The 22,456-nt window shown below is 43.0% G+C and overlaps 1 protein-coding gene across 1 annotated transcript in view; it reads right to left on the bottom strand.

The window, feature by feature from the left end:
* The window catches only part of DNAJC1 (DnaJ heat shock protein family (Hsp40) member C1), a 217,616-nt gene that overhangs the window by 15,682 nt on the left and 179,478 nt on the right, over positions 1 to 22,456 (bottom strand). The window contains exon 10 of the mRNA XM_045300227.1: positions 17,599 to 17,718. Within this exon, the coding sequence (XP_045156162.1) occupies positions 17,599 to 17,718 (120 nt within the window). The remainder of the gene's footprint in view (positions 1 to 17,598; positions 17,719 to 22,456) is intronic.

Here is a 22,456-nt window from a genome sequence, read left to right as displayed (position 1 = left end):
TGACCCAGAACAACAAGAAACTACTGCAAACATCTGTTAATACTTGCAACATGGAATGCACAAAGTACGACCCTAGGGAAGCCAAGAGTAATCCAAAATGAAATGGAACATATCAAGATCACTAGCCTCGGCCTTAGCAAGCTGAAACGGCCAAATTGACAATCATGAACCAGACAATCATATGGTCTACTATGACGGAAATGAAAACTAGAAGAGGAATGTTGTTGCATTAATCAATACGTTGATTTTTATCAACTGTTGCAGGCTCAAATTGCTCAAACATGCAATCCAGATATATTGACAATTGCTGGTCAGTGGAACCACAACCTATATGGTGATTGTTCAGGTGGACTTCCCCAGGTGGTACACACAGGCATCAGATCAGCCTCAATTGTAGAAAGAGATGATGGAGGAGCTCAATCTCGTTAGAACAAAGCCAGAGGGTGACTGCACAACAAGCCATTGCTTACATGCAAGTTCAAGTTGAAGATGAAGACATTAAAACAAGTCCACAGGTGCCAAAAGACACCTATAGGTTCATCCTACTTGAATTTACAGGCCATCTCCAGAACAGACTTGACACACTCAACAGTAACGACCGAAGAAGTGGGGAACGGTGGGATAGCCTCAAACACCATAAAGCGAAGAAACCAAAAAGCCATTAAAAAGACCAAGAAGAAAAGACTAAAGTGGGCATCAGAAGAAACTGTGAACATAGAATAAAAGGAAAGGAAAAAAGGTGACACAAGAGTCAAGGAGATTTCAAAGGGCAGCTTGAGAGCGTTATAATGAAATGTGCACACACCTGTGTTAGAAAACCGAAAGGGAACACTGAAGAAACGCGTCAAGCCGCAAGCTGCAGTCCTGAAGGGTGCCACTACACGTGGCTGTCCCGTTGTTCGGCGAGGCTTTCTGCTCCTGCACAACGCTGCACTCTCAGAACTCACAGGGGCAGTTCGAACACAGGTGGAAATCATTCTCGGAGGTGAAATTACTCGATGGCAGCTTTCTGAGGTCCAGATGTTCCAGCACCATTTAAGACTATGCTTTCCCCAGAGCAGTCTTAGCTAGCACCCTAGTTGAAAACCCGTTGACCCCAGATTTGCGCTTATTACGGAATTATCGATTGTATTCCATTGATCTATATATTGGTCCCTGTGCCAATACTTGATTACTATCATTTTGTCAGTAAGTTTTGAAATTCGTAAGTGATTCCACTTAGTTTTCTTTCTCAGGATTGTTTTGGCTATTCGTGGGGCAGGGTCTAATTGGGAGAGTCTACGGGCATAGTGATTATGCACTGGACTGTTAACCACAAAGTCAGCAGTTCAAAACCACCAGCCTCTCCATACTGCTTCATGTATTTTGATGCTGTCTTATGAGGTTTATAATTTTTTATCTTCATCATGGATTGACCTTTTATGGTTGTAATATGCACTTAATGTATATCTGGTAACTTTTCTTATTTTACAGTTTTATCTTATATTACTATAGGCTTTCTGGTGGCTGCTGCTTGTAAGATATTATTAAACTTTTTGTGATGAGTTGTATGAGCCTCAAATAAAATGATTTAAAAAAAAAGAAAATACAACTTTCCTCTAGTTCCTAAATGCTTTCTCCCCGCCCCCACTATCATGATACGAATTCTACCTTGCAAGTCTGGCTAGACCAGAGGATATACACTGGTACAGATAGGAACTGGAAATACAGGGAATCCAGGGCGGATGATCCCTTCAGGACTAGTGGTGTGAGTGGCGATACTGGGAGGGTAGAGGGAGAGTGGGTTGGAAAGAGGGAACCGATTACAAGGAACTATATGTGACCTCCTCCCTGGGGGACGGACAACAGAAAAGTGGGTGAAGGGAGACGTTGGACAAGGCAAGATATGACAAAATAATAATTTATAAATTATCAAGTGCTTATGAGGGAGGGGGGAAAAATGATGACCTGATGTCAGGCGCTTAAGTGGAGAGGAAATGTTTTGAGAATGATGAGGGCAATGAATGTACAAATGTGCTTTACACAATTGATGTGTATGGATTGAGATAAGAGTTGTATGAGCCCCTAATAAAACGATTAAATATATATATATAAATAAAAATGGAAACACTTGTTAGTGTATGGTGTTATGAAAGGAGAAAACAAACACGAGACATGTTACAAATACAACCTACTGAATGCAAGCTATCCTTCCTACATAACCAGGCGAATTTCAAGTTTATTTAAAATAATTGAATTATTGAGGTTCCTTTGGACTTCTGTGTAAGAGGTCATATAACGCCAGAGAAAGAGTAATTCATTTAAAGAGAACTATACAAGAACTATAAAGGAAATTCATATAAAGGGAAGTATACAAAACGACATAAAAATATATATATAAAAATGTGGTGAAGAAAGCTGATGATGCCCGGCTATCAAAAGATAGCGCATCTGGGGTTTTAAAGGCGTGAAGATAAACAAGCAGCCATCTAACTGAGAAGCAACAAAGCCCACATGGGAGAAGCACACCAGCTTGTGTGATCGTGAGGTGTCGATGGGATCAGGTACCAGGCATCCAAGACCCAAAATAAAACCATACCCAAGGTGAATGGGCGGAGGGGATATGGAGTGAAGACCCAATCCCCATCTGTAGACAACTGGACACCCCCTCACAGAGGGGTCACAGAGAAGAGATGAGCCAGTCAGGGTGCAATATAGCACCAATGAAACACATAACTTTCCTCTAGCTCTTTGGTGCTTCCTTCCCCCCACTATCATGACCTCAATTCTACCTTACAAATCGAAGTAGACCAGAGCATGTACACTGCTACAGATAAAACCCGCAACACAGAGTCCAGGATAGACAAGCCCCTCAGGGCCAACAAGGAGAGTAGAGATACCAGGAGGATTAGAGGAGGGTGGAGGGAGAAAGGGGAAATTGATCACACAGATCAACCTAGAACCTCCTTCCAGGGAGTCGCATAACGGAAAAGTAGATGAGGGGCAATGGAGGACAATGTAAGATATGGAAATAATAACCTATAACTTATCAAGGATTTGTGAGGGAGGGTGGGGGAAGAAACTGGGAGCTGATAGCAGGGGTTCAAGTGGGAAGAGGATGCTTTGAAAATGATAATGGCGGCATATGTGCAAATGTGGAGGAATATATGGATTGTGATGAGATGCAAGGGCCCCCAAATAAAAGTATTTTATATATATAAGGGATGCGTTACACTTTACTTCAACAATTAAAGTACAATTCTAAGAAAAGTTTGTGGTGTATATATTAGAATTGACATTTTTCTAAGCTTCCTGCCTGCATCTTTTTGGTCACATGCAGAATTCTGATGAACTTTTTATTTGCGGTCAAATGGATGAAGCCCTAGAGGAAAGCCGTGGACTGCTACCACAAAGTTGACCACTCCAACCCACCACCAGCCACTTCGCAAATAAAGATTTATGTTTTAGAAACCCTATTAAAGGGCCACTATGACCTGAAATCAACCTGATGGTAGTAGGTGGCCCTAGACACAAATATATTTAGCTCTACATTCCCATAACTTAAGGCACGTATAAATTTTCTGTCATCTTAAAGTCATAAAACAGGCTTGCATATAGTTTTTTTTAACTATGAAAAACTGAGAATGAGAATTTTTCTACAAAAATAATGGATTCTCGTTCTCAGAATCCTGTCCAGTAAGTAAATTCCAGTGACAGGTGAGGAGGAAGCATTTTAGGTGATCGCTCAGGATTGACACGGGACATCGGTTGTGCAGGTCCTGAAGACCTCCTCGATGTGGTTAAGGACAATCTTCTTGGTCACAAAGAACCCCTGAATTCATTTGTGAACATCTGGCTAGATATTCTTTATATTGTCAGAGAATTCTGAGTCTATAATTCTGTATATCACAATGTGGCCGAGCCACTACACACAACAAACTTCAAACAATGAAATTGGTGGGACATCACTACTGTGACAAAGGTAATTTGGCGCCATACCTTTCTCTCCCACTTAAAAAGCAACTCGAAACGTATGCTTATTACATAGAAACAAAGCACAACTTGTGATCCAGTTCTATGTGGCCCAACTATTACATTAATATTCCTGTCTCTCTGCTAAGCCCAATCTCTCATAGAGGCTTGGAGAGCCACAATAATCTCACGCAATACTTTTTCTCTTATGAACGTTCAACTCGGGTGGGGTGGGGTATGACAGGTTGATGGTGTGACAGGTGATGGCATGACAGACGATGGCAGGGTATTTCCGTTTGGGAGGAAAGATTGGCATCCTCAACTCTAGGCAGATTACGATTTCCCAAATAAGCGATGGTCGAACATAAAACTCAACGCCCAACATGTCTCAGTCAGGAAGATTCAGTGATCAAGGTCATCATTGAATCTATTGTATTTCTCTGCTCTGGATCCGGATGGCAATTTATGACTCTTCTTGATTGGGAAGTAACTATTCTGTGACTTCCTCACAGGGTCCACAGTGAATTTCTCAGCTACCCATGCTGTTTTTATGCCATGCACAATTGCAAAAGACATTGTCTCTGATTAAACACAGGCTTGTGACCAGCTATAGTCAGACCTTCTTTTCTAGCCTCCTCTTTGGAGAGAACGTGCACACAGATAAGGGTGCTCTTCTGAGTGATCAGAGCTGTGGATCACCTGTGTGGTTAGGCTTCTGGTAACACCGTTCCCACAGGTATATTGGCAGTCCCAGATTATAGGGCTGGGCGGAAGTTTATTTCACCACATCTTGATTTTAAGCCAGAAAAGGTCGGTAATTCCTTTTCTTAGTAAAATTATATCAAATTTTATCTTTAAAGGTCTTGTGAAATAGAGACCTGTCAGTAAAGTCTGGAACACACAGGCTAGGGTGGAATGAATCTTTAAAAACCTAAAGTAGGTTTTTTTTTTCCTTTTGGTGAAAAGTTGATTAATGCATAGAAAATTAAATTAGCAAAACAAAAAGTTTTCCATGTGTGGAGATGGTAGCAAATTTCTGATCAATATAAAAAGAATTTTCCAATTTTTTGAGCTATATAAATAGATATGCTCATATTACTGACATCTTCAGATCGTTCAGAAAATACATGTCGATTACTAGTAATAACCTCATTCCTCATTTTTCAAATTAAGGCTGATTTTATTATATTATAAATATTGCATAATTACCAAAAACATGTTACTGTGAAGTCCAGTATTTTATGCTTTCATTGCTGAGGATTAATTGTCTATCCCAGATATACTGAATCGGAATCTGCATTTTAGTAAGGCTCACCTGGGGATTTGGGTAAAGCGTAGAATCTGATAGAGTCTATCTGGATGAAAATGCAGATTCTCAGCAGGAGGTTAAACTGGAATGAACCAGTTCAAATCCCTGGTTTCATTCACTTATATTTTCTCTTAGTCAATTTCCCATCTGAACTTAGCACTCATTACAACCAAGAACTACTGTAACTTTCAAATACAAAGGGCACTCTGTTACCTGAACATTAAATAAACCACTTCAAAAAATGTTTCCAACTGGTAGAAAGAAGTGCTGTTCATTCTTATTATTTCTCCAGTGTCTTTACATTTTTCTCTGAATTCTCTATCTGTCTGGATAGAAAAACAAGAGATAACAGTGTTCATCTTAACTATCAAAAAGAGGGCCTACCATAACCTGCCTGATTAGATATGTAAGCAATGTAGACAGCCATTTCCTTTGGAGAAATTGCTACTATAGGGTACTTTTGAAAATATTGCTAATTCAGTGAGATATGAAAACAACCTGACATATTCACCCATCTTTTCAAGGGTTTCCTAAAGTTTGGGGGTGGAAGTTCCAACTTCATTGAGATTGGGCCTTGGCTGACTTTTTCACCCCGTTTTGGTCTCCCCATTAGAAGGCTGCCTTCTGCGCAAAGGCACCTGAAGGACTCCTTCTTCCCCCTCCCTGAGCTCATCTCCACGCCCACCAGTCACCAGCTCATCCTGTACGTCTTGGCTTAGATGCCTCTTACTCCAGAAAGCCTAGTAGTGTACACACAACTCGAAGACAATGTCCCTGACCATACAAAACTGCCCCTCTGCTCTAAAGCAGGGACTTGCCCACCGTGGATGACCCTGCTGGTGTTGGAAAGAAAGATGGCCTAGCTTGTAGCATCGCGGTGACACACAAGGACCCACAGACTAAAACAGACAGCCTGCTTATTTGCTTGTATATTCATTCAAAAGATTTCAAATTCACTAGGGCAGTGTATCTCAGAAAGCAAATCACCATGTATTACTCAAAAGGTGGCGCAGTTGCCAACCACGCTGCTCCTTTCCTGTGTGTCTTCAGAGTGTGTCAGGTATTTATGCGGTTTGTCACCCTGTGGACTGAAAGGGTTAATTAAAGGCCTACCGCAGGCCAGGCGGGCATCTGATGTTCCCCTCTCTCTGTTATTTTATCTGTCCCTCCTTTGTGGACAAAGGCAACTCAACCAGACAAAAGGAAACGTGCTCTGCTTTAAGGGCCTGAAGAAATGGTACAACTCTCAAGGTCCTTTTACGGGAGAACGTGGGCAAGCAAAAACATTAGCAGACGGCTCTAGAATCCCCCAGACAGAACGCGGTGTGCTTTGAACGCAGAGTCTGTCAAGTGTTTTAAGAGGAGGTTGCAAGCCCCCACAGCTGCCACTGTGAGCTTGTAGAGCAGAAGCCAGCATTCAGAGCAGGGGTGAGCGTGTACCCAAACGAGAGGATGTGAGGAAAGACAGGCAGAGAAGGAAAAGGGGATAAAGGCAGAGAAGGGGTACAAGGTATGGAGAAAAGCAACTGCTGATGGCATGACCAGGAGGGGGCACTTGGCTGTCAGCACTGTCTTGTAGGAATTTTTAGGGTACTTTTTAAAGCACATGCCTCCATTTCCCCTGCAAAATCATGATGATCATTGTGCCAGCTTCAGGCTCAATTTAAGTAGGCCCCCCCAGTGCACTAATATTTTTCGGTGTGTGGATTCTTCCTGAGGAGCTCATAGAGGGCAGTCTATAAAGAGGGCGCACTGGGGTGTAGGTACTTGAAGCATGAGGTGTATAAGCAGCACAGATACTGGACTGGTTGCCGGATACTTGTAGGCTGTAAAGTGATTAGTGGTCTCAGCCAATTATTCCCAGGCCAATGGAAGATAAAAGAAGGCTCGTCTGACATCTGGGGTACAATATGACAAGATGGGGGGGAAAAATCAATCCAGAGAATATGCCAAACTGTATACTGGGTAAATTCCGGCACATCATCTAACATCCATGGGTCTCCAATTCTCACTTTCAAGAATGCCAAAGATTCATTCCAGATCTAATGGTAAATTTTAAGTTTTAGTTAGAAATTCATCTATCTAGTTGCCCTCCATAACTCATTGGAGTGACCAAGTGGAGAAGAATAAGGGGGGGGGGGGAACTGTATTAGTGCTAGAGCAGCAGTTCTGGGTCACAACCCCTTTGGGGGTCCAACGACCCTTTCACAGGGGTTGCCCGAATTATCACAGTAGCAAAATGACAGCTATGAAGTAGCAATGAAAATGATTTTATGGTGAGAGGTCACCACAACACGAGGCACTGTCTTAGGGGTCGCAGCATTAGGAAGGGTGAGAACCACTGTGCTAGAGAACCTTCTGGGAAGAGTTGCAGATGAGACTGAATAGAGAAGAGGACAGATTATGCAGATGAAGCCTGCCGGAAAGGGGGTGAATGATTCCACAAACACTTTGGGAAAATCTTTAAACTCTAAGCAATAGGAACAAGAGTGGGTGGGCGGTGGGGCCACTTGTGGAGGTGAAAATGGAAGGTCTGTGAGCATTCCGGAAGCACCTGCACACAGAAAGGACAGTCAGTGGGCAGCCCCCGTCCTGAGTCTTCTTTTAGAGGTGCACTCAGACAAGCGGGCCCAGAGGCACAGAGGGAGTCGGCCTAGAGAACAATGGGATGCAGGCCTTGGGCAATTTTTGGATCATCATAAAAATCACAAAGAAAACAACTCCAAAAAGTAGCGTTATTCATGATACCGTATATACTCGTGTATAAGCCGACTTTTTCAGCATATTTTTAATGCAGTTTAGTCAGCATATTTTTAATGCAGTTTTTGTGATAAAATTAGGTGCCTCGGCTGATCCTCGAGTATAATCAGTAACAGAGAATTCTTACCCATTTCCTCAGTAGGGTTTGGCCTGTTCTCCACTGGCAGTAAGAAGCAGAGACGCAGAGTGAGTAGCAGAGAACAAAAAGGGGCAGAAGCCCTGGTGGTTAAGCACCCACCAGTGACTCTTCCAGAGGAAAGCCTGCCGACAAGGGTCCCTTGAAGAAGACTGCTCCCTACTGCAACCCCAAAGTCATGCTGAGCCAGAAGCAAGTCAACAGCATATAGCAGCCCCAGAGCACTTAGTAAGGAGCAAATCCGAACCTGCTGGTGACAATGGTGCTCTCTAGTCTCTGTCCTTAGAGGCTAAAAAAGGGAACTTTTCAGCTCCTGCCTTCCCGGTGAACTCAATCAATCGGAAACCAAATTAAAGGGGGAAAAATCAGGTGATGCAACTTAGCAACCTAGAGAAGAAAAGGAAATACCTTGTTGTTTTGGTTGTTGTTTCTCGTTTGTTTGGGAGTGAAAATTGAATGCAAACCCAAGAAATCTCTGTGAAACTCCATAGAAAACCCCCGACCCAGACCTTTCTCTGTGGATGGAAACTATAGGACAAATAGGAAGATCAATCTCAAAGAAAAGCACCAAAAAACAGAAAAAGAGAGTGGAGAAATGAAATAGTCTTATTCCAGGGTATAGGGAAACATTTTTTAAAAAATTTCATTTTTCCAAAGAAGGTTGAAGGTGGTGGTGAAGTATAACCCTCAAATTACTGGCTGCATAGATCTGGCCACCACCTCCTTAACCAGGCCATCAGAGTTTGTAATCAAGGACCAAGGAGACTTCCTGTGCTGGTGGAGGTCACAGTCCCTCTCATTGGCTAGTCTGACCAGGTGACTCAATCGCTCTTCGGATTCCAGGAAGGCGGGGACGAGCGAGGGACTCAGCCATTCTTTGCATTGTAATCTGATCAAGTCTTTAGTTGGCGAAATTTTCAAGCTTATTAATTTCATCATAAAGTGAGAACAATAAAGACCACAGAATACAAGTCAAAATGTATTACGAAACCTACAGCTAGACTAAGCCTAATACATTTTCTACATCGGCTATAACTCAAAACTCACTGCCATCCGGTCCATTCGGACTCACGGTGACCCTCTAGGACAGTGTAGAACTGCCCCCTGGGTTTTCCAAGACGATAACTGTTTACGGGAGAAGAAAATGCATCTTTCTCCCTTGGAGAACCTGGTGGCTTTGAATTGCAGACCTTGTGGATCACAGCCCAGTATGTAACCACTACATCACCAGGACTCTTCTAGACTGACCAAGAAGAAGGAAAGTTGTTTTTACCACAGCAATGTGTTAATGTCGAGCGTCGAGCAATGTCAAAGGCTATGAGATGAATTTACACAAAATTCAATGTAGTTCTATAGACTAGCAGTGAAAAATCTGAAAGTATAATTTAAAATAATTTCATTCCTTATCAAGTTCTATGCAATGATGGATACGTGCTGGGCTGCTAAGTGCAAGTTCGGCCGTTCAAACCCCCAATTGCTCTGGGGAGAAAGAGACTGGCTGCTTTACAAAGCCGCGGAAACCTACATAGAGCCGCTGTGAGCTGGAATCAACTCGTTTGACAGTGGGTTTATTCAGTCATTGATAAGAAATGTCCTAAAGTTAGGTGGAAATGCAAAGGACCGGAGAAGTCAAAGTCATGTTTAGGGGCCAGAGCTGGAGGATTTGCACTGCCCAATTTCACAATTCTGATGCTGGAAGGTGTGCTGTCGTCAGAAAGACCTCAAAGATGAGCCCAGAGCAGGAAGACTGTTCACTTCCAGGGCGGAATAAGCTGGCAGGAGAACGCGCAGACTCACCCTGGAAGCGAGCTAGAGGAGCTGGGCTCTCACGTGCTTTGGCATTTTCAACTTTAAGGGACATCTTGGTCTCAGCAAACTTTTGGCTCAACGGGTGCCAAAAGCACTGTGTAATGACCAGCAGCTGGCTCAGGGGTGGACCAACTTTTGAGACAGAAGAGGCAATGCTGTTCCTCACAACAACTTAAAAATTATTCAAGAGCCATGAATATAATTTCACAAACAAACGAACTCACCATTATCTGAATAACATCCTTTAAAAATGCTCGTTTTTACTTTAGAGCCATGTGTACGTACCAAAAGACTCGCCAGCAGCAGGGTGCTGCCCTCTGAGCTGGCTCAGAGCCCACGTCCTCGCCAGTCCTTTAGGCGAAGGTAGTGAAGCCGACTGTGGAATAAGCCACAGCCGGGACAAATGTGGAGTTACCAAACCCCCGGAGAGCAAGCAGCTGCTGGTGGGCAGTTAAATTCAAGGCAGGGAGGTGAACTCAGGAGGTTACAGTGACTTTTTTTTCGGGGTGGGGCGGGATCCTAAAGAGGTAATCGTGATAGATTGTCCCAAAGGATACAGGATAATCACAGGAGCTTATTGTGGAGAGCTATTTAGTGAGGAAAACCGCATTGGTGAGCAAATGGCCTCAAACACTCCTCCACCCCCCCACTGCTCATCATAACAACGCAACTGCTCATTCTGAGTATAGTTAAGAGCTGCCCTAACCTAACTTCCTTGGGTGACTTTGCCCCACCTGCCCTCCAGCCCTGATCTTGGCCCTTCAGATGCCTTTTGTTCTCCAAACTCAAGGACATTTAAGAACAGGACTTGAGTTCCTGGAGGAGCTCCTCTCCTTCAGCACAATGCAGATCAGAGCACACAGAGTCCTTGGGGAAGGGGTTAGAGAGATGGAAGCCCCGCTTTTCAGAAGTGTGTAGACCTAGATAGAGGCTATGTTGAGAAACAATGCTTCACACTTTCATATTTTTGTTTAATACAGGTTTCTATGATTTTGGAGCAATGCTTTTTTACTTACTCTCCTATAGTTTATAATAATGTCCAATCTGCATAGAAGAGATGATAAATCCAGGGTGCGGTATGGCACTGATGAACCTCATAACTATCCTTTCGTTCTTCAATATTGCCTCCCCTTATGAGTTAGTCTGGGTAGACTTAGAGAAACAAAATTCATAGACACTCATTTTATGAGAGCTCTATATAAAGGTTAAGTGTACACTGAGAGCAGCCCAACTCAGTGCTGTCCAAGCCCATAAGTCTGACATTAGCCCATATGTCTGACACCAATCTACAAAGTCCTCCTCAATCTCACAAAACACACGCAACGATGCCAAAGGCAGGAGGAAAGCTGAAGCAGTGAGAGTGTAAGCATCTCAGCGCTGGCAGGGGTCAGGGTAGGTCCATGTGGCTTCTCCTCAGGGATGTCTCACAGGAAGTGAGCCTTGCCAGCTGAGGCAGAGAACTAGCTAAGGCAGCCACACCTGGTCCAACCATCAGAGAACACGAGACCAGACAGGCGAGGCTTGCCGAGCCATTCATCTCTCTGCCCTTCAAATTATCCCACATGTGTTCACTGGCCAGGTTGGCACAATAAACCTGAACTGTTACATGTTAATATCATGGTTTTTGTTTTACCTCATTAATCATGTTATATTTGTGTATGTTTATTTGCATATTTAAGATTGTTCAGTACCTGAAAGCAATAACAGGAGTAATGGTTCCGAGGGTATGGGAAGAGGAGGGGAGGTTGAATAGGGAGCTGTAGCACCGATGACTGTAAAACCTCACGTGATGGGATCTAACAAGATAACTGTATGTGAATGGATATACTGGATTGTGTATGATATTGCAAAAAAATTTTTTTAAATAAAAATAAGTGTTCCTGGGAAGTTGGGTGGGGGAGGGAGGAGACAAAGGGGAACTGAAATCAAGGAGTTGAAGAAGAAAGAAAATGTTTTGAAATTGATTGTGGTAGCAAGTGTACAATAAATACTGCTTGATGTGATTGAACTCTGGAATGTTATGATATGTGTAAGAGCTCTCAATACAATGATTAAAAACCCAAAACAAAAAAGAATGCCCTATCTGTGATTTCTCAATGTTGCGAAAGAAATGTTGGCATGGAATGCAAGCATGTAAGCCTCTGGCCTAGAAATCATGTGCATATGGTACACACACGCGCGCACACACACACACACACACACAGATTAGAAATTAGTTACACAGTTTTATCTGATGGACACCAAAGGTCCTATCACCAAACTCAAATACGCAATCAAGTTGACTGAAATTGTTATATCAACCATTCGCAACCCTGGGATAAGAACTTGTGCCACACCCAATAAAATTAAAAAAAAAAAAAAAGAACTTGTGCCATGATGGGTTACATGTTTGGTGGTGAACCACAAGGTCAGCTGTTTGAACCCACCAGCCACTCTGAGGCACAAGGATACAGTGTTCTGCTCTCCAAATGGTTTATAGCCTCAGCTTCCCAAAGGGGCAGTTCTCGTCTGCATTAAGTACTGTGAGTCAGAATGGACTCGGTACAGTGAGTCTGGTTTTTATTAAAATAGAAGTCTCTATATAGAGAAGTTGTTCTGGTGGCCCTGTGGGTTAGGGGGGAAGCTGCTAACGGCAAGGTCAGCAGCTCAAACACACCAACTACTGAACAGGATAAAGATGAGACTGCTTGCTCCCATAAAGATTTTTTTAACCAATAAATAATCCATCTATTACAATAACTGACTTAGGCATCTGCAATGGTGAATGCACTCACTACTCCCGGCTCAGTCCTGATGGAAGCGATCTGCTTGGCCGGCCGTGTCAGAAGGACTGTGCAAGCCGATGAGACTCCTGCAGATCCAGGTCTTACAACCTGTGCCGTGAGGAGCTTCCTGCTCCCGATTCCCGGAGTCTTGGCAGGCACCCTAATTGGCCCCTTCCCTTGCAGTTCTTCCAGCTTCGTCCCTCTGATCAAGCCAGCTCACACTGTCTCCAGGGATTTTGCGGCTGGCTAGAGTAAGGTGCATGTCCACCTCTGGTTCCTCAGGGGTCTTTCTGGCATCCTTCGCAGCCATGGTGATGCGTGACAGGTTCCTGACTGATTTGTTCCCCAGGTGATGGCAGGAACAGGGAACGAAGCCCTACCACATCGACCGTGTCTTCCTCAATGAGCTCACGTAGAGCTGTATCTACAGTATCAGAAACCTACAGAAAGTCGCTATGAGTCAGAATTGATTTGATAGCAATGCGAGGTGGTTATTAGATTAGCGTAGCTTAGCAGAAATATGTTAAATCTCCTCAAAGGTTGTAAGGTAGGAGGGAGGGAGGGAGGGAGGGAAGGAGAAAAGTTGTGAGCTTAGGCTCAGAACAAGAACACTGCTATAGGAAACAAACTTCCTGATCATCTGTATGTTTTCGTGTAGGATTAGTCTGATTCTGAGAGCAAAACCAATGCTTTCGTTGCCAAAAAGAAACACCATATTGAGGTTTTAAAAGCTTGCAAGCTGCGATATAAGATGCAACTATTGGTCTCTCCCCAAAAGAGTAAAGACAGTCAAAGACTGGGGAACTCAGGAGTCCACAGGGCTGATGGCCCCGAGACAGCCTAGACCAGGTCGGGTCTCCAGAGAAGGTCCTGGACAGAATGGGGAGAATGTAAGTCAAATGCAAACCCATGAGAAAGACCACACTGACTAGTCTTACAAAGCCTAGTGGGACGCCAGATTCTGCCCTCACATACCCTTCAAAGCTGGCACGGAACCCACTCCCCGAGACAGCCTTTCAGTCTGCTGCGAGGCAATGCGACTCTGCCACGAGGGAGCGCACGCCTCTCCTCGGATCAACCTGAGAGACCCGATGGGCGACACTTGCTCCAGAATACAGTTCCGAGGAGACCCAATGGGCGACAATAAAGCTCAGGAGACAAGAAGGAAGGCCAATGGCCACCCAAACCCCCGGGGGAGGCCAGAGAGCAAGTGCTGGCTATGCTGAGGGGACTGCAAGTCAGGCCATGAAATAAAGGGTACACACACCGCTGCATGGGAACCAGGTTTGTTCTGTACACTGGCACCAAACCATAGTAACCTGCTACCGATCCAATGGCACAGAACAATTTGCTTCAGCTTTTGGAAACATAATAATAATGCACAAGCACCCCACCCCGCAAACCCCCTCGCCCCAAATTGATAGTTCTTTTGGTCCCTCTCCAGTTCTAGTTAGTTAAAAAAAAAAGGGGGGGGTTATTAACATCTCTCCTCTTTTCTCATATAGAGAGGTTCTTACCAAACTACACACTCCTGACCTCACACTGGGGGCACTAAGCTAATTATGAGAGTCTGCTTCCATCCCTCCACCTGTCTTTTGTTTTGCTGCCTACTTGGGCCTTTTTCTAGCGGGCAGAAAATCTCCCACCAGTCTGTTATCACAACCAGAATGCAAGAGATTAGGGAGCAGAGAAAGCCGCAGAATCGGTTTACATCCTTTCAGGCAGGATAATGATATTACTTCACAAACAAGAAACCCGAGTGCTCCCTGACCTTACTGAAGAAAACCTGCAGCTAATAATCACATTAAAGCTGGGTTTCCATGCCAGACAGTATTTGTTTCCTCTGTTGTTTTTATAATTTGAGTGCCCTCTGTGGCTACCAAAATTATTTGCTGAAAGGCATACATTAACATTGAAAACATTTAATCTGTAATGAAGCAGGTTTTACAGTTGAGGTCTGTCTTAAAATATACTTTCTGTGGATTAAAAATAATAATCACCTGGCTTGTTTTTGTCAGGAGCAGATTTCAGCAGTCTAACTATGTTAACGATGACAATTAACATACTGAAGACTCCTTTCTTAATTGATGAATAAAATAAGACTTTTCACTATAATCTGTCAACTCAAATAAAGGACGTGTAGATCCCACCACCGCTCCCCTCCCAGCCCTCTCAAAAAAAGGTCAACTGCTTCTCAAGGGAAGGGAGCTAAGCCTGCAGCTACAAATCCAGCCGGAAGAAGGGTCAAAGAACAGATGCGCAAAGACAGGAGAGGTGGAACAGGTGATCCGGCCAGTATGCTGAGGTTCTGATTACAGCACACCGAAAGGGGTTTCTTTTTCATAATCAGACACTTCATGAAAACAAATCTAATTCACACCATCGGGCCCAAAGTAGAAGGAGCGATCTAGTGCGGTTAACGTCCACTGACAGAGGATCTGTGCGGGCAGAACCTCCTTCAGCGGCGCCAGTGTGTGATTCCAAAGCCGTCCCTATGCCATTAGGAAGGCATACATGATCTGTTCTCAGATGCCTGCTCTCTTTTAGAGAGTGACTTAAAGTTTTCCTGTGTGCAGTTCAGCTATGAAGATGATGCTCACAGAATGAACATATATGGAGTCTATATCAATGTAGCTGACATGGGGGGGGGGAGCAAATTACAATGACTTTTTGGGTACCAAATGCTTATTTCCAAGGGATTTTGGTATTAAGAAAATAGAACTAGTACTTGGCAAACACCAACAGCACTACCAAAACCCTCACAAAGTCACGTTTGTCACTTTCACGATAAAATAAAACTATTTATTCTAACTCAGGCACCCTCGTGGCACAGTGTGGAAAGTGCCCAGTGCTCAGTGGCTCTCAGCAGCTCTGTCGAAACCCACGGGGGCAGGTCTACTCTGTCCCACAGGGTCGCTATGAGCTGGAATCGACTCGACAGCATTACGTTTGGTTTGCCTTCTATTATATAACAGCAGTCTCCCTGGGGTAAGATCTAGGGGAAGAAACAAAACTGAAACAATACTTTTGCCTGCACAGACTACTCTCATAAATTATATATAGATTTTCTGTATATATGATACTAACAAGCCATCTCAAAGATCTGTTGCCTATATCATGTGTATGCTAAACATTTTTAAATTTCCATCTCTCTACTCTTAAAAGCACTGATGCAAATTTAACTAGATTTTAATGAGAGTAAATTAATTGAAATCAATTTCCTATGTGCCCTTGCCATTATTAAATGTGAGGCCACAGAAAAATATTATTTACCACGTTAAAGATGGTGCTATCTTCAATGGAGATAATTAGTGAAGGTTTTTTTTTTGTTTGTTTTTTGTTTTCAGTAAGCAATTGAACTGAAATTTTGGGGCCCTTTTAAGCCAATGTTTTATAACTTCCGACATACCAGGGGAGTCGTTTTTTTTTACCAATCTCTGGATAGTTGTGCAGCTCAAGGGACACAGTACTTAAATTAAAACACCCAGATCTAGAAATTTCTTTAATTTTGTCAGGTATTTACCGATAAGTCACTATTAATTTATCTTTTAGAAACAATCTTAACACAAGATAATACCACACACATCTCAGGGCCATTCTTAGCAAAAGAAAAAGTATCCTTTGGGTTCTTTGCCAATCACTCAAGATAAATAAAACAGAACAAAAAAGTGGTTTGTTATAAGCTACGATGGTAATTTCCCCCATGTAACTGGATTAATTGCTGAAGCTAGATTAATGCAAAAATTTTAAAAAAATTTAAAATAGCATTCCTTTAAAAAGACCGTACACTAGTAAAAATGTTTACATATCTAATTAAAAATTCCCAGTTCATCTTCTACACACATATGCACACAAAAAGAAAAAAATCACTGCAATAATATGTTCTGTGTATCTGCTTCTAAATAAAACAGTAGAAATTTACTCTGGAAAATAAATTTTTGTATTTATGGAACAAACCACTCTTCTTTGTAGCCGCCTTTATAAATCATTCTGCAGGGTTTTTATTGTTCATTGCCAAAAAAAGACCCGAAAGTATGCCAAAAGAATTAAAGGGAATATTTGAATAGTTTTGTTCAACAATAACTTAAACATCTTAGATCTGTAGGATTTATGTAAATCTAGGAAAGAATGTATTTAGTCACGAATGTTATGAGTCCCTCGATTTCAATGAAACATTTCTGAATATTCAGTATATTAGGCACTATGCTGTGTGCTCTAGCAGTCTTTGTCCCAAGTCTCCTAAATAAAAGCACCCAAAATGCCAAGCCCCAAATTTTCCATGTAAACACTATCAATTAAACGTTAGGTTCAGCCATGCATCACGCACGCACGCACGCATGCACCTCCCCACTAAGCAATTTGTCAAAATGGAGGGTTGATATCAACCTTGAAGTAAAAATTCAAGCAGTCCATTTGGATTACAGGAGTACGGCTCATTTAATTAATATAAACCACCTGTCTAAATACCAACAGCAAGCTACACTTCACTATTAAAAAGATCCAGCTGAAATACAACTTCTCCAACTCTGCTCAGACTGAAAACTTTTCTACAGCTAAAGGGAAATCACTATTAAACACAAAAACTGGCATTGTTTTTCTGTGATTAGGTTACAGTAGCTTAAGTCTCTAAGCACAAGAATCCATAGCCCCCCCCCCCCCACTGATCAGTTACAGCTGTTAACTGTGGACCAGGGGACTAAACTGACATCTGCTTCTCGCTTATTTCGTTAATGGTTCGCTCGCAGGTTCTACAAGGACTATAGCCTCCCTTCAAAGACAATGTTGGACCCATCCCATGTCTGCCTTCTACGGACTCTTGCTTCTTCTGGTTTGTCCCCTCCATACAAGGTAAATCAGAGCACACTCACATCTGTCACCGATCGACTCAATTCATGGGCGATCTTTTCCCATCGACCTGGGGTCCCTCCGGGGAACTTAACCATACTCCTTGTCAGCTGGCTGAGGTCCTCTTCTGTCCATTCAGGTGCCTGCAACATTAAAAATAAATAAATAATCAGGAGAAGGTTTGCTAAAACATTTAACAAGCCTGTGAAGCAAAGTGCTGGCAATATGGTTTCTGCACATCAACAATATTAAAGTGCACCCCGTACTTTGGCTTCTCTTCAAATCATATAAATCTTCCGCCTTTTAAAATGCACCCAGCAGTTTATAGGAAGGCCGTTTCATATTTAACATTATAAGGGGCAGCAGCTCCGGCAGCTTTCATATTTTCCTTTGTATATGAAACTAAAAAGCAGAGATGTTCAGAAGCCAGGAGTTTGGAGACAAAAATAATGGCAAGAATAGACAATTCCGTTTTATTCTCAAGCGAGGAACCATTCTGGGTACTTTGTGACATCAACACCTGACGCACTAGTGCTCCGAGGTATGAGCCTCAAGAAAAACCACATTTTCGAGAAAACAAGAAAGACTAAGTATAAATGAAAAGACGAACAAGTAAATATGCTGAATTATTAGAACCCCAACTGAGACTGAGGTTCATTTCCAAGAACTCTAAGTTGGTCGTGCTGACAGTGAAATGCTTGCCTTTTCATAAAAACCTGGAAATAGAAATAAAAGTAGAGAAGGCCACAATCAAGCCTTATATCATGAAGTCAATGCAGAACACTTCATTTCCAAGATGGCTACTGTCTTCTAGAAGCTGACAACTGATAAAGCTGAATCAACCTTGCGGGAACGGAAAAACCTCAAACGCACAAATCCCACCAGCCAGCATACTCTCCACAGTTTACTCAGCGCTGGTCAAAGCCAAAACGTAGCAAAGCCAACAGGAACTATTAGTAAATGACCCTGTTGCCATTCTTCCACATTACAGTTTACCACCGGACAATCACTCACCAGAGGCGGGAACCGCTCTGGTATTAAATAATACTCGAGAGATACAGGAAGTCTACCTTATTTTCCTTTAATTAGAAAGGAAGGGAGGAAGAAAGAAACCTTTGAGACAAATACCTTTTCTAATCACCATTTCCGATGAAGCACAGGCATACATGGGCAGTTTGCGTTACAGACCCATCAGCACAGAACAACAGTCAGAGGTGAGTGACCCCAGGGACTATCTCCACAGCTACAGCAAAGCTTCTCCCTGACACTAATCCTCCCTGTCATTCTCCCACTGTGCGCTAACCACACTGACATCCGCCTGCCTCACTGCAAGCTTAACGGGCCCTTCCTGACTTTCTACTGTCTCCCCCAATCAATGGTTCAAGCGTGCTCTTTTCACCACGTCCAAATGGCAGCTTCACTCATAATCAAAGTGCACTGCCCCAGTTAAAGGGCTTTCCGAAAAGGCTCTCCCATTTGCATTCATTTGCAAAGCAAACTACTTTTATTCACTTTGTTCTGCTATCAAGAATGTTCCCTGAAGCAGATAAATTGGCATAAATACAACCTGCCACTTAAGAGTCAGTAAATAATAGCCAATAGTAGGGAGGATTTTATCAATCATTCTACTTTGTATCCACTAAAAGCTGAAAGACTCAAACATATTCATCTGTATGATCTGTAGGATACATGCATAAATTCACTTATATAAAAAGAGCCTGCACTGGGAATGGTCGGAATTTCTTTGATATTTAATGAACATCAGAAATCTAATTCTTCATGTCAGATAATTTAACATTTTACACTGCGATTTCTTTCGTTTTGCTTGCTCTTACTTTAGTCGGGGAAAAGGATCGTTCTTTAGTCGTATTTTATTCAGAAGAGCAATAAAAAGATCTTACTGTTAGGAATGTAATTTGATTCTCAAGAAAATCATATTTTTAGCGCTAGGAAGCCGAAGCTTTACTAAGTATTCCAAATGAGTTTCAGGAATGCAAGAGTTAAGTTTTAAATAGGAGCGGCCAGAAGTTAAAATTACATATGCATCGTATTGAATTCTTTGAAGACAACCGACGGCATTCAAACCACTTCACATTATCAATGCATTTCATAGTCAATCGAGTAATCTTATTTCTGTATTGATCATAACAAACATTTCTGGAGCAAACAAAATTGTTGAAAATGGCAAAAACATAAAACATTACTTTGCAGAGTGAATGAGTTCTCTAAAAGAAATTTCTATTTCAAAGGAATTGGCTTTTTGAATATGGTACCTCGACGAACAATAAGCATGAAAAACCAACCTGGTGAATAATACGTGTCTCAAAGTCCAGTGCCTCTTTTTGCTGAGAAGGAGACAACTTTCCACCACATATTCGGACTGGTGTCCACAGAAATCACCTTCTGCTGGGGTTGTGCTTCCTTTTATTTCATCGTTACTTTAGGGCCATTATTTTTATTATTAATACGCACAAAGCAAACGACCAATGACATCAATAATAGCTGGGCCATAATCCACAGTCTCCGAGGAAACCCTTCCAACAAGCCATTATGCTTTCCCCTACAGCTGTACGGCACTTCCGTGAGTGTGTAATTCCTCAGGAATAGTGAGTTGTGTCTTTGGAAGCAACAGAGCCTCCTGTGATCCAGCTCCTCCAGCAGGCATGAGGGTGGCCGTGGTGTGAATGTATTCTCCCTGTTCTAATCTGCAGCCAACTGTAGCTGTGAAAGTCAAATGAATGCATAAGCATACTGCTTTGCCACTTAAAACCATATGTGTCCAATATTACTGAAACACTGGGCCAAAATTCATCTCTGTAGTCAAGTAATGGAAGATGCCACATGGCGTGGGGACAGCTGTTGTGACTACACAAGCATTCCAATTTTGCATCAGAAAAGCTCCACTCTGGGAATAAATTTCCATACTGAATGCAAAATAAAAAGTAAGCAGTTTTCAAGTTATTCAATATTTTAATGGAACAACCCCAAAATATATTGACTAAAGTAAAAACCCATATAAAAATTTCAATAGTCTCACCCAAAGAGTGTTCTTTTGGGGATGGATATTGGCCATAAAGCCACCTGTGCTCAAATATTTGGTGCCTTTAAAAGGCCGCAAACTTCCGGGTGGCGTTAGGGTAGAGGCGGCAAGGAAAGCACACTACTTTTAAAGTCACCTCTCTGCACTTGCCCCCTTGCAGATCCAGACCATAACATTTTAATTACAATACGCGATTTAGTTGGTACTGAAAATTTAAGTCCAAATTAAAAGACAACCTTTAACTTATTTTTGTATATCATAATTTAATACAAAGTCCATTTCTAGCCAACAAAGAAAGAGAAAATATACTAAAGCTCGCTAACAAACATTTTCTCTTGACACTATTGAAAGATAATTATTTATGTGATTTCAAAAGTTACAGCTTATATTTAATTGGGGGTGGACTGGGCTTAGCTTATTCTATTATTTGTATCCCATCAACTCCGTGGCGGTCACAATTGGCTTTTTGCACGGAGCCGGGTGCAGGCTTTATGAGGAGGTCAGTGAACTCCTGGTGGGGAGGCTTGGTGAATGTGGTCTCTTTCTAGCAGTTTGGGGCCAGAGAGCTAGTGGGTCTTGGAGATGGCATCACAGGTGGTCTTGGGAAGTTGCCCAGGGTGGCCGTGAAGCTCACGGCCGAGGTGCAGCAGTTTTCAATATCAGTGTCAACAGCAACTTCTTGGGCCTGGGGAGGGGGGAACAAAGGCAGGGCCCCTGGGGATGGGGACGAGGTGCACCGGCATGTGCCTGTAGCAACCCCGTCACCCTGCTGATCTTGTTCCCTCCAGCAGCCTTGCTGCACAGTGTCCGTGGGCAGCTTGGCCAGGATGATGACCCCAAGGATAGCGGGGCCAACGTGGCTGTAGTAGTCCCCGACAGTGACAAAGGCCTTGAGCCTGGTATGCTGGCTGGTTTGGGTCTGCTTCTGCACAGGCATGATCTCCAGAGCCTTGTCCCCAAGGGACATCCCGGGAAGAGGTTGATAATCTCAGATTCCTTGATGGGCAGGAGAACCAGCCCACGTCCTCCAGGGACTGGACCAGATGCCCTAGTGTGGTGACAAGGAGCCACTCCCGGTCCTCAGCTTTGCCTGAGTGGGCCCCCACTCCAGGCCCCCAGGGCTGCACCGGTGTCATCCGCCAGTGGGCATTTTCTCAAAGAAGAAGCCAAGCATTTCTAATAGCTCTAGCTTGAGGGGCTCAAGTGGGAAGAGAATGCTTTGAAAATGATGGTGGCGGCATATGTGCAAATGTGCCTGACACACTGGATGAATGTATGGATTGTGATGAGATAGAAGTATTTAATAATAACAATAAAATAGATCTAGCTTGGTTAAAACATCAGACCCTATCTAATAATACAGGTTCCCTACATGGTGTGGTTGGTGCTCATCTACCAAATGTCGGTGGTTCGAACCCCCTTGCTGGTGCCATGGGAAAAAGGCCTGGTAGTTTGTTTCCATGAAGACCACGGCCAAGAAAAGCCTACGAGGCAGTTCTTCTCTGTAAGTCAATTGTGTCACTAAGAGAAGGAACTGACCTGCACTGGAATCACACAACTTTTCTTCCCGGCTTAACTACCTGAGAAATGCAAGTGCTTATTGCTCAATGCCCACAATGAAACCAATTTTTTAACTTGGAACGAGAGCTGTATGTCTGAATGCCAAGTGCACGTTCTCAAGCAGAAAGTGAATAGAACATTCGAGTCAGTTCCTTGCAGTTGGCACTACCAGGGATCCCTGATGTCCTCCATAGGTGCTGTGAAAGATGACATTATGTGATTTGCACAGTGAATGGACAACTTCGGCAGGCTCTATTCTGCTTCTCACAGCTGCTGCTGGA

The sequence above is a fragment of the Echinops telfairi genome, unplaced genomic scaffold, assembly GCF_000313985.2.
Source record: "Echinops telfairi isolate 266 unplaced genomic scaffold, ASM31398v2 ScPeMD7_7461;HRSCAF=8499, whole genome shotgun sequence".
Taxonomy (NCBI): Eukaryota; Metazoa; Chordata; class Mammalia; order Afrosoricida; family Tenrecidae; genus Echinops; species Echinops telfairi.
Note: the sequence above shows the minus strand (reverse complement) of the source record. Positions and strands in the feature narration are given on the sequence as shown.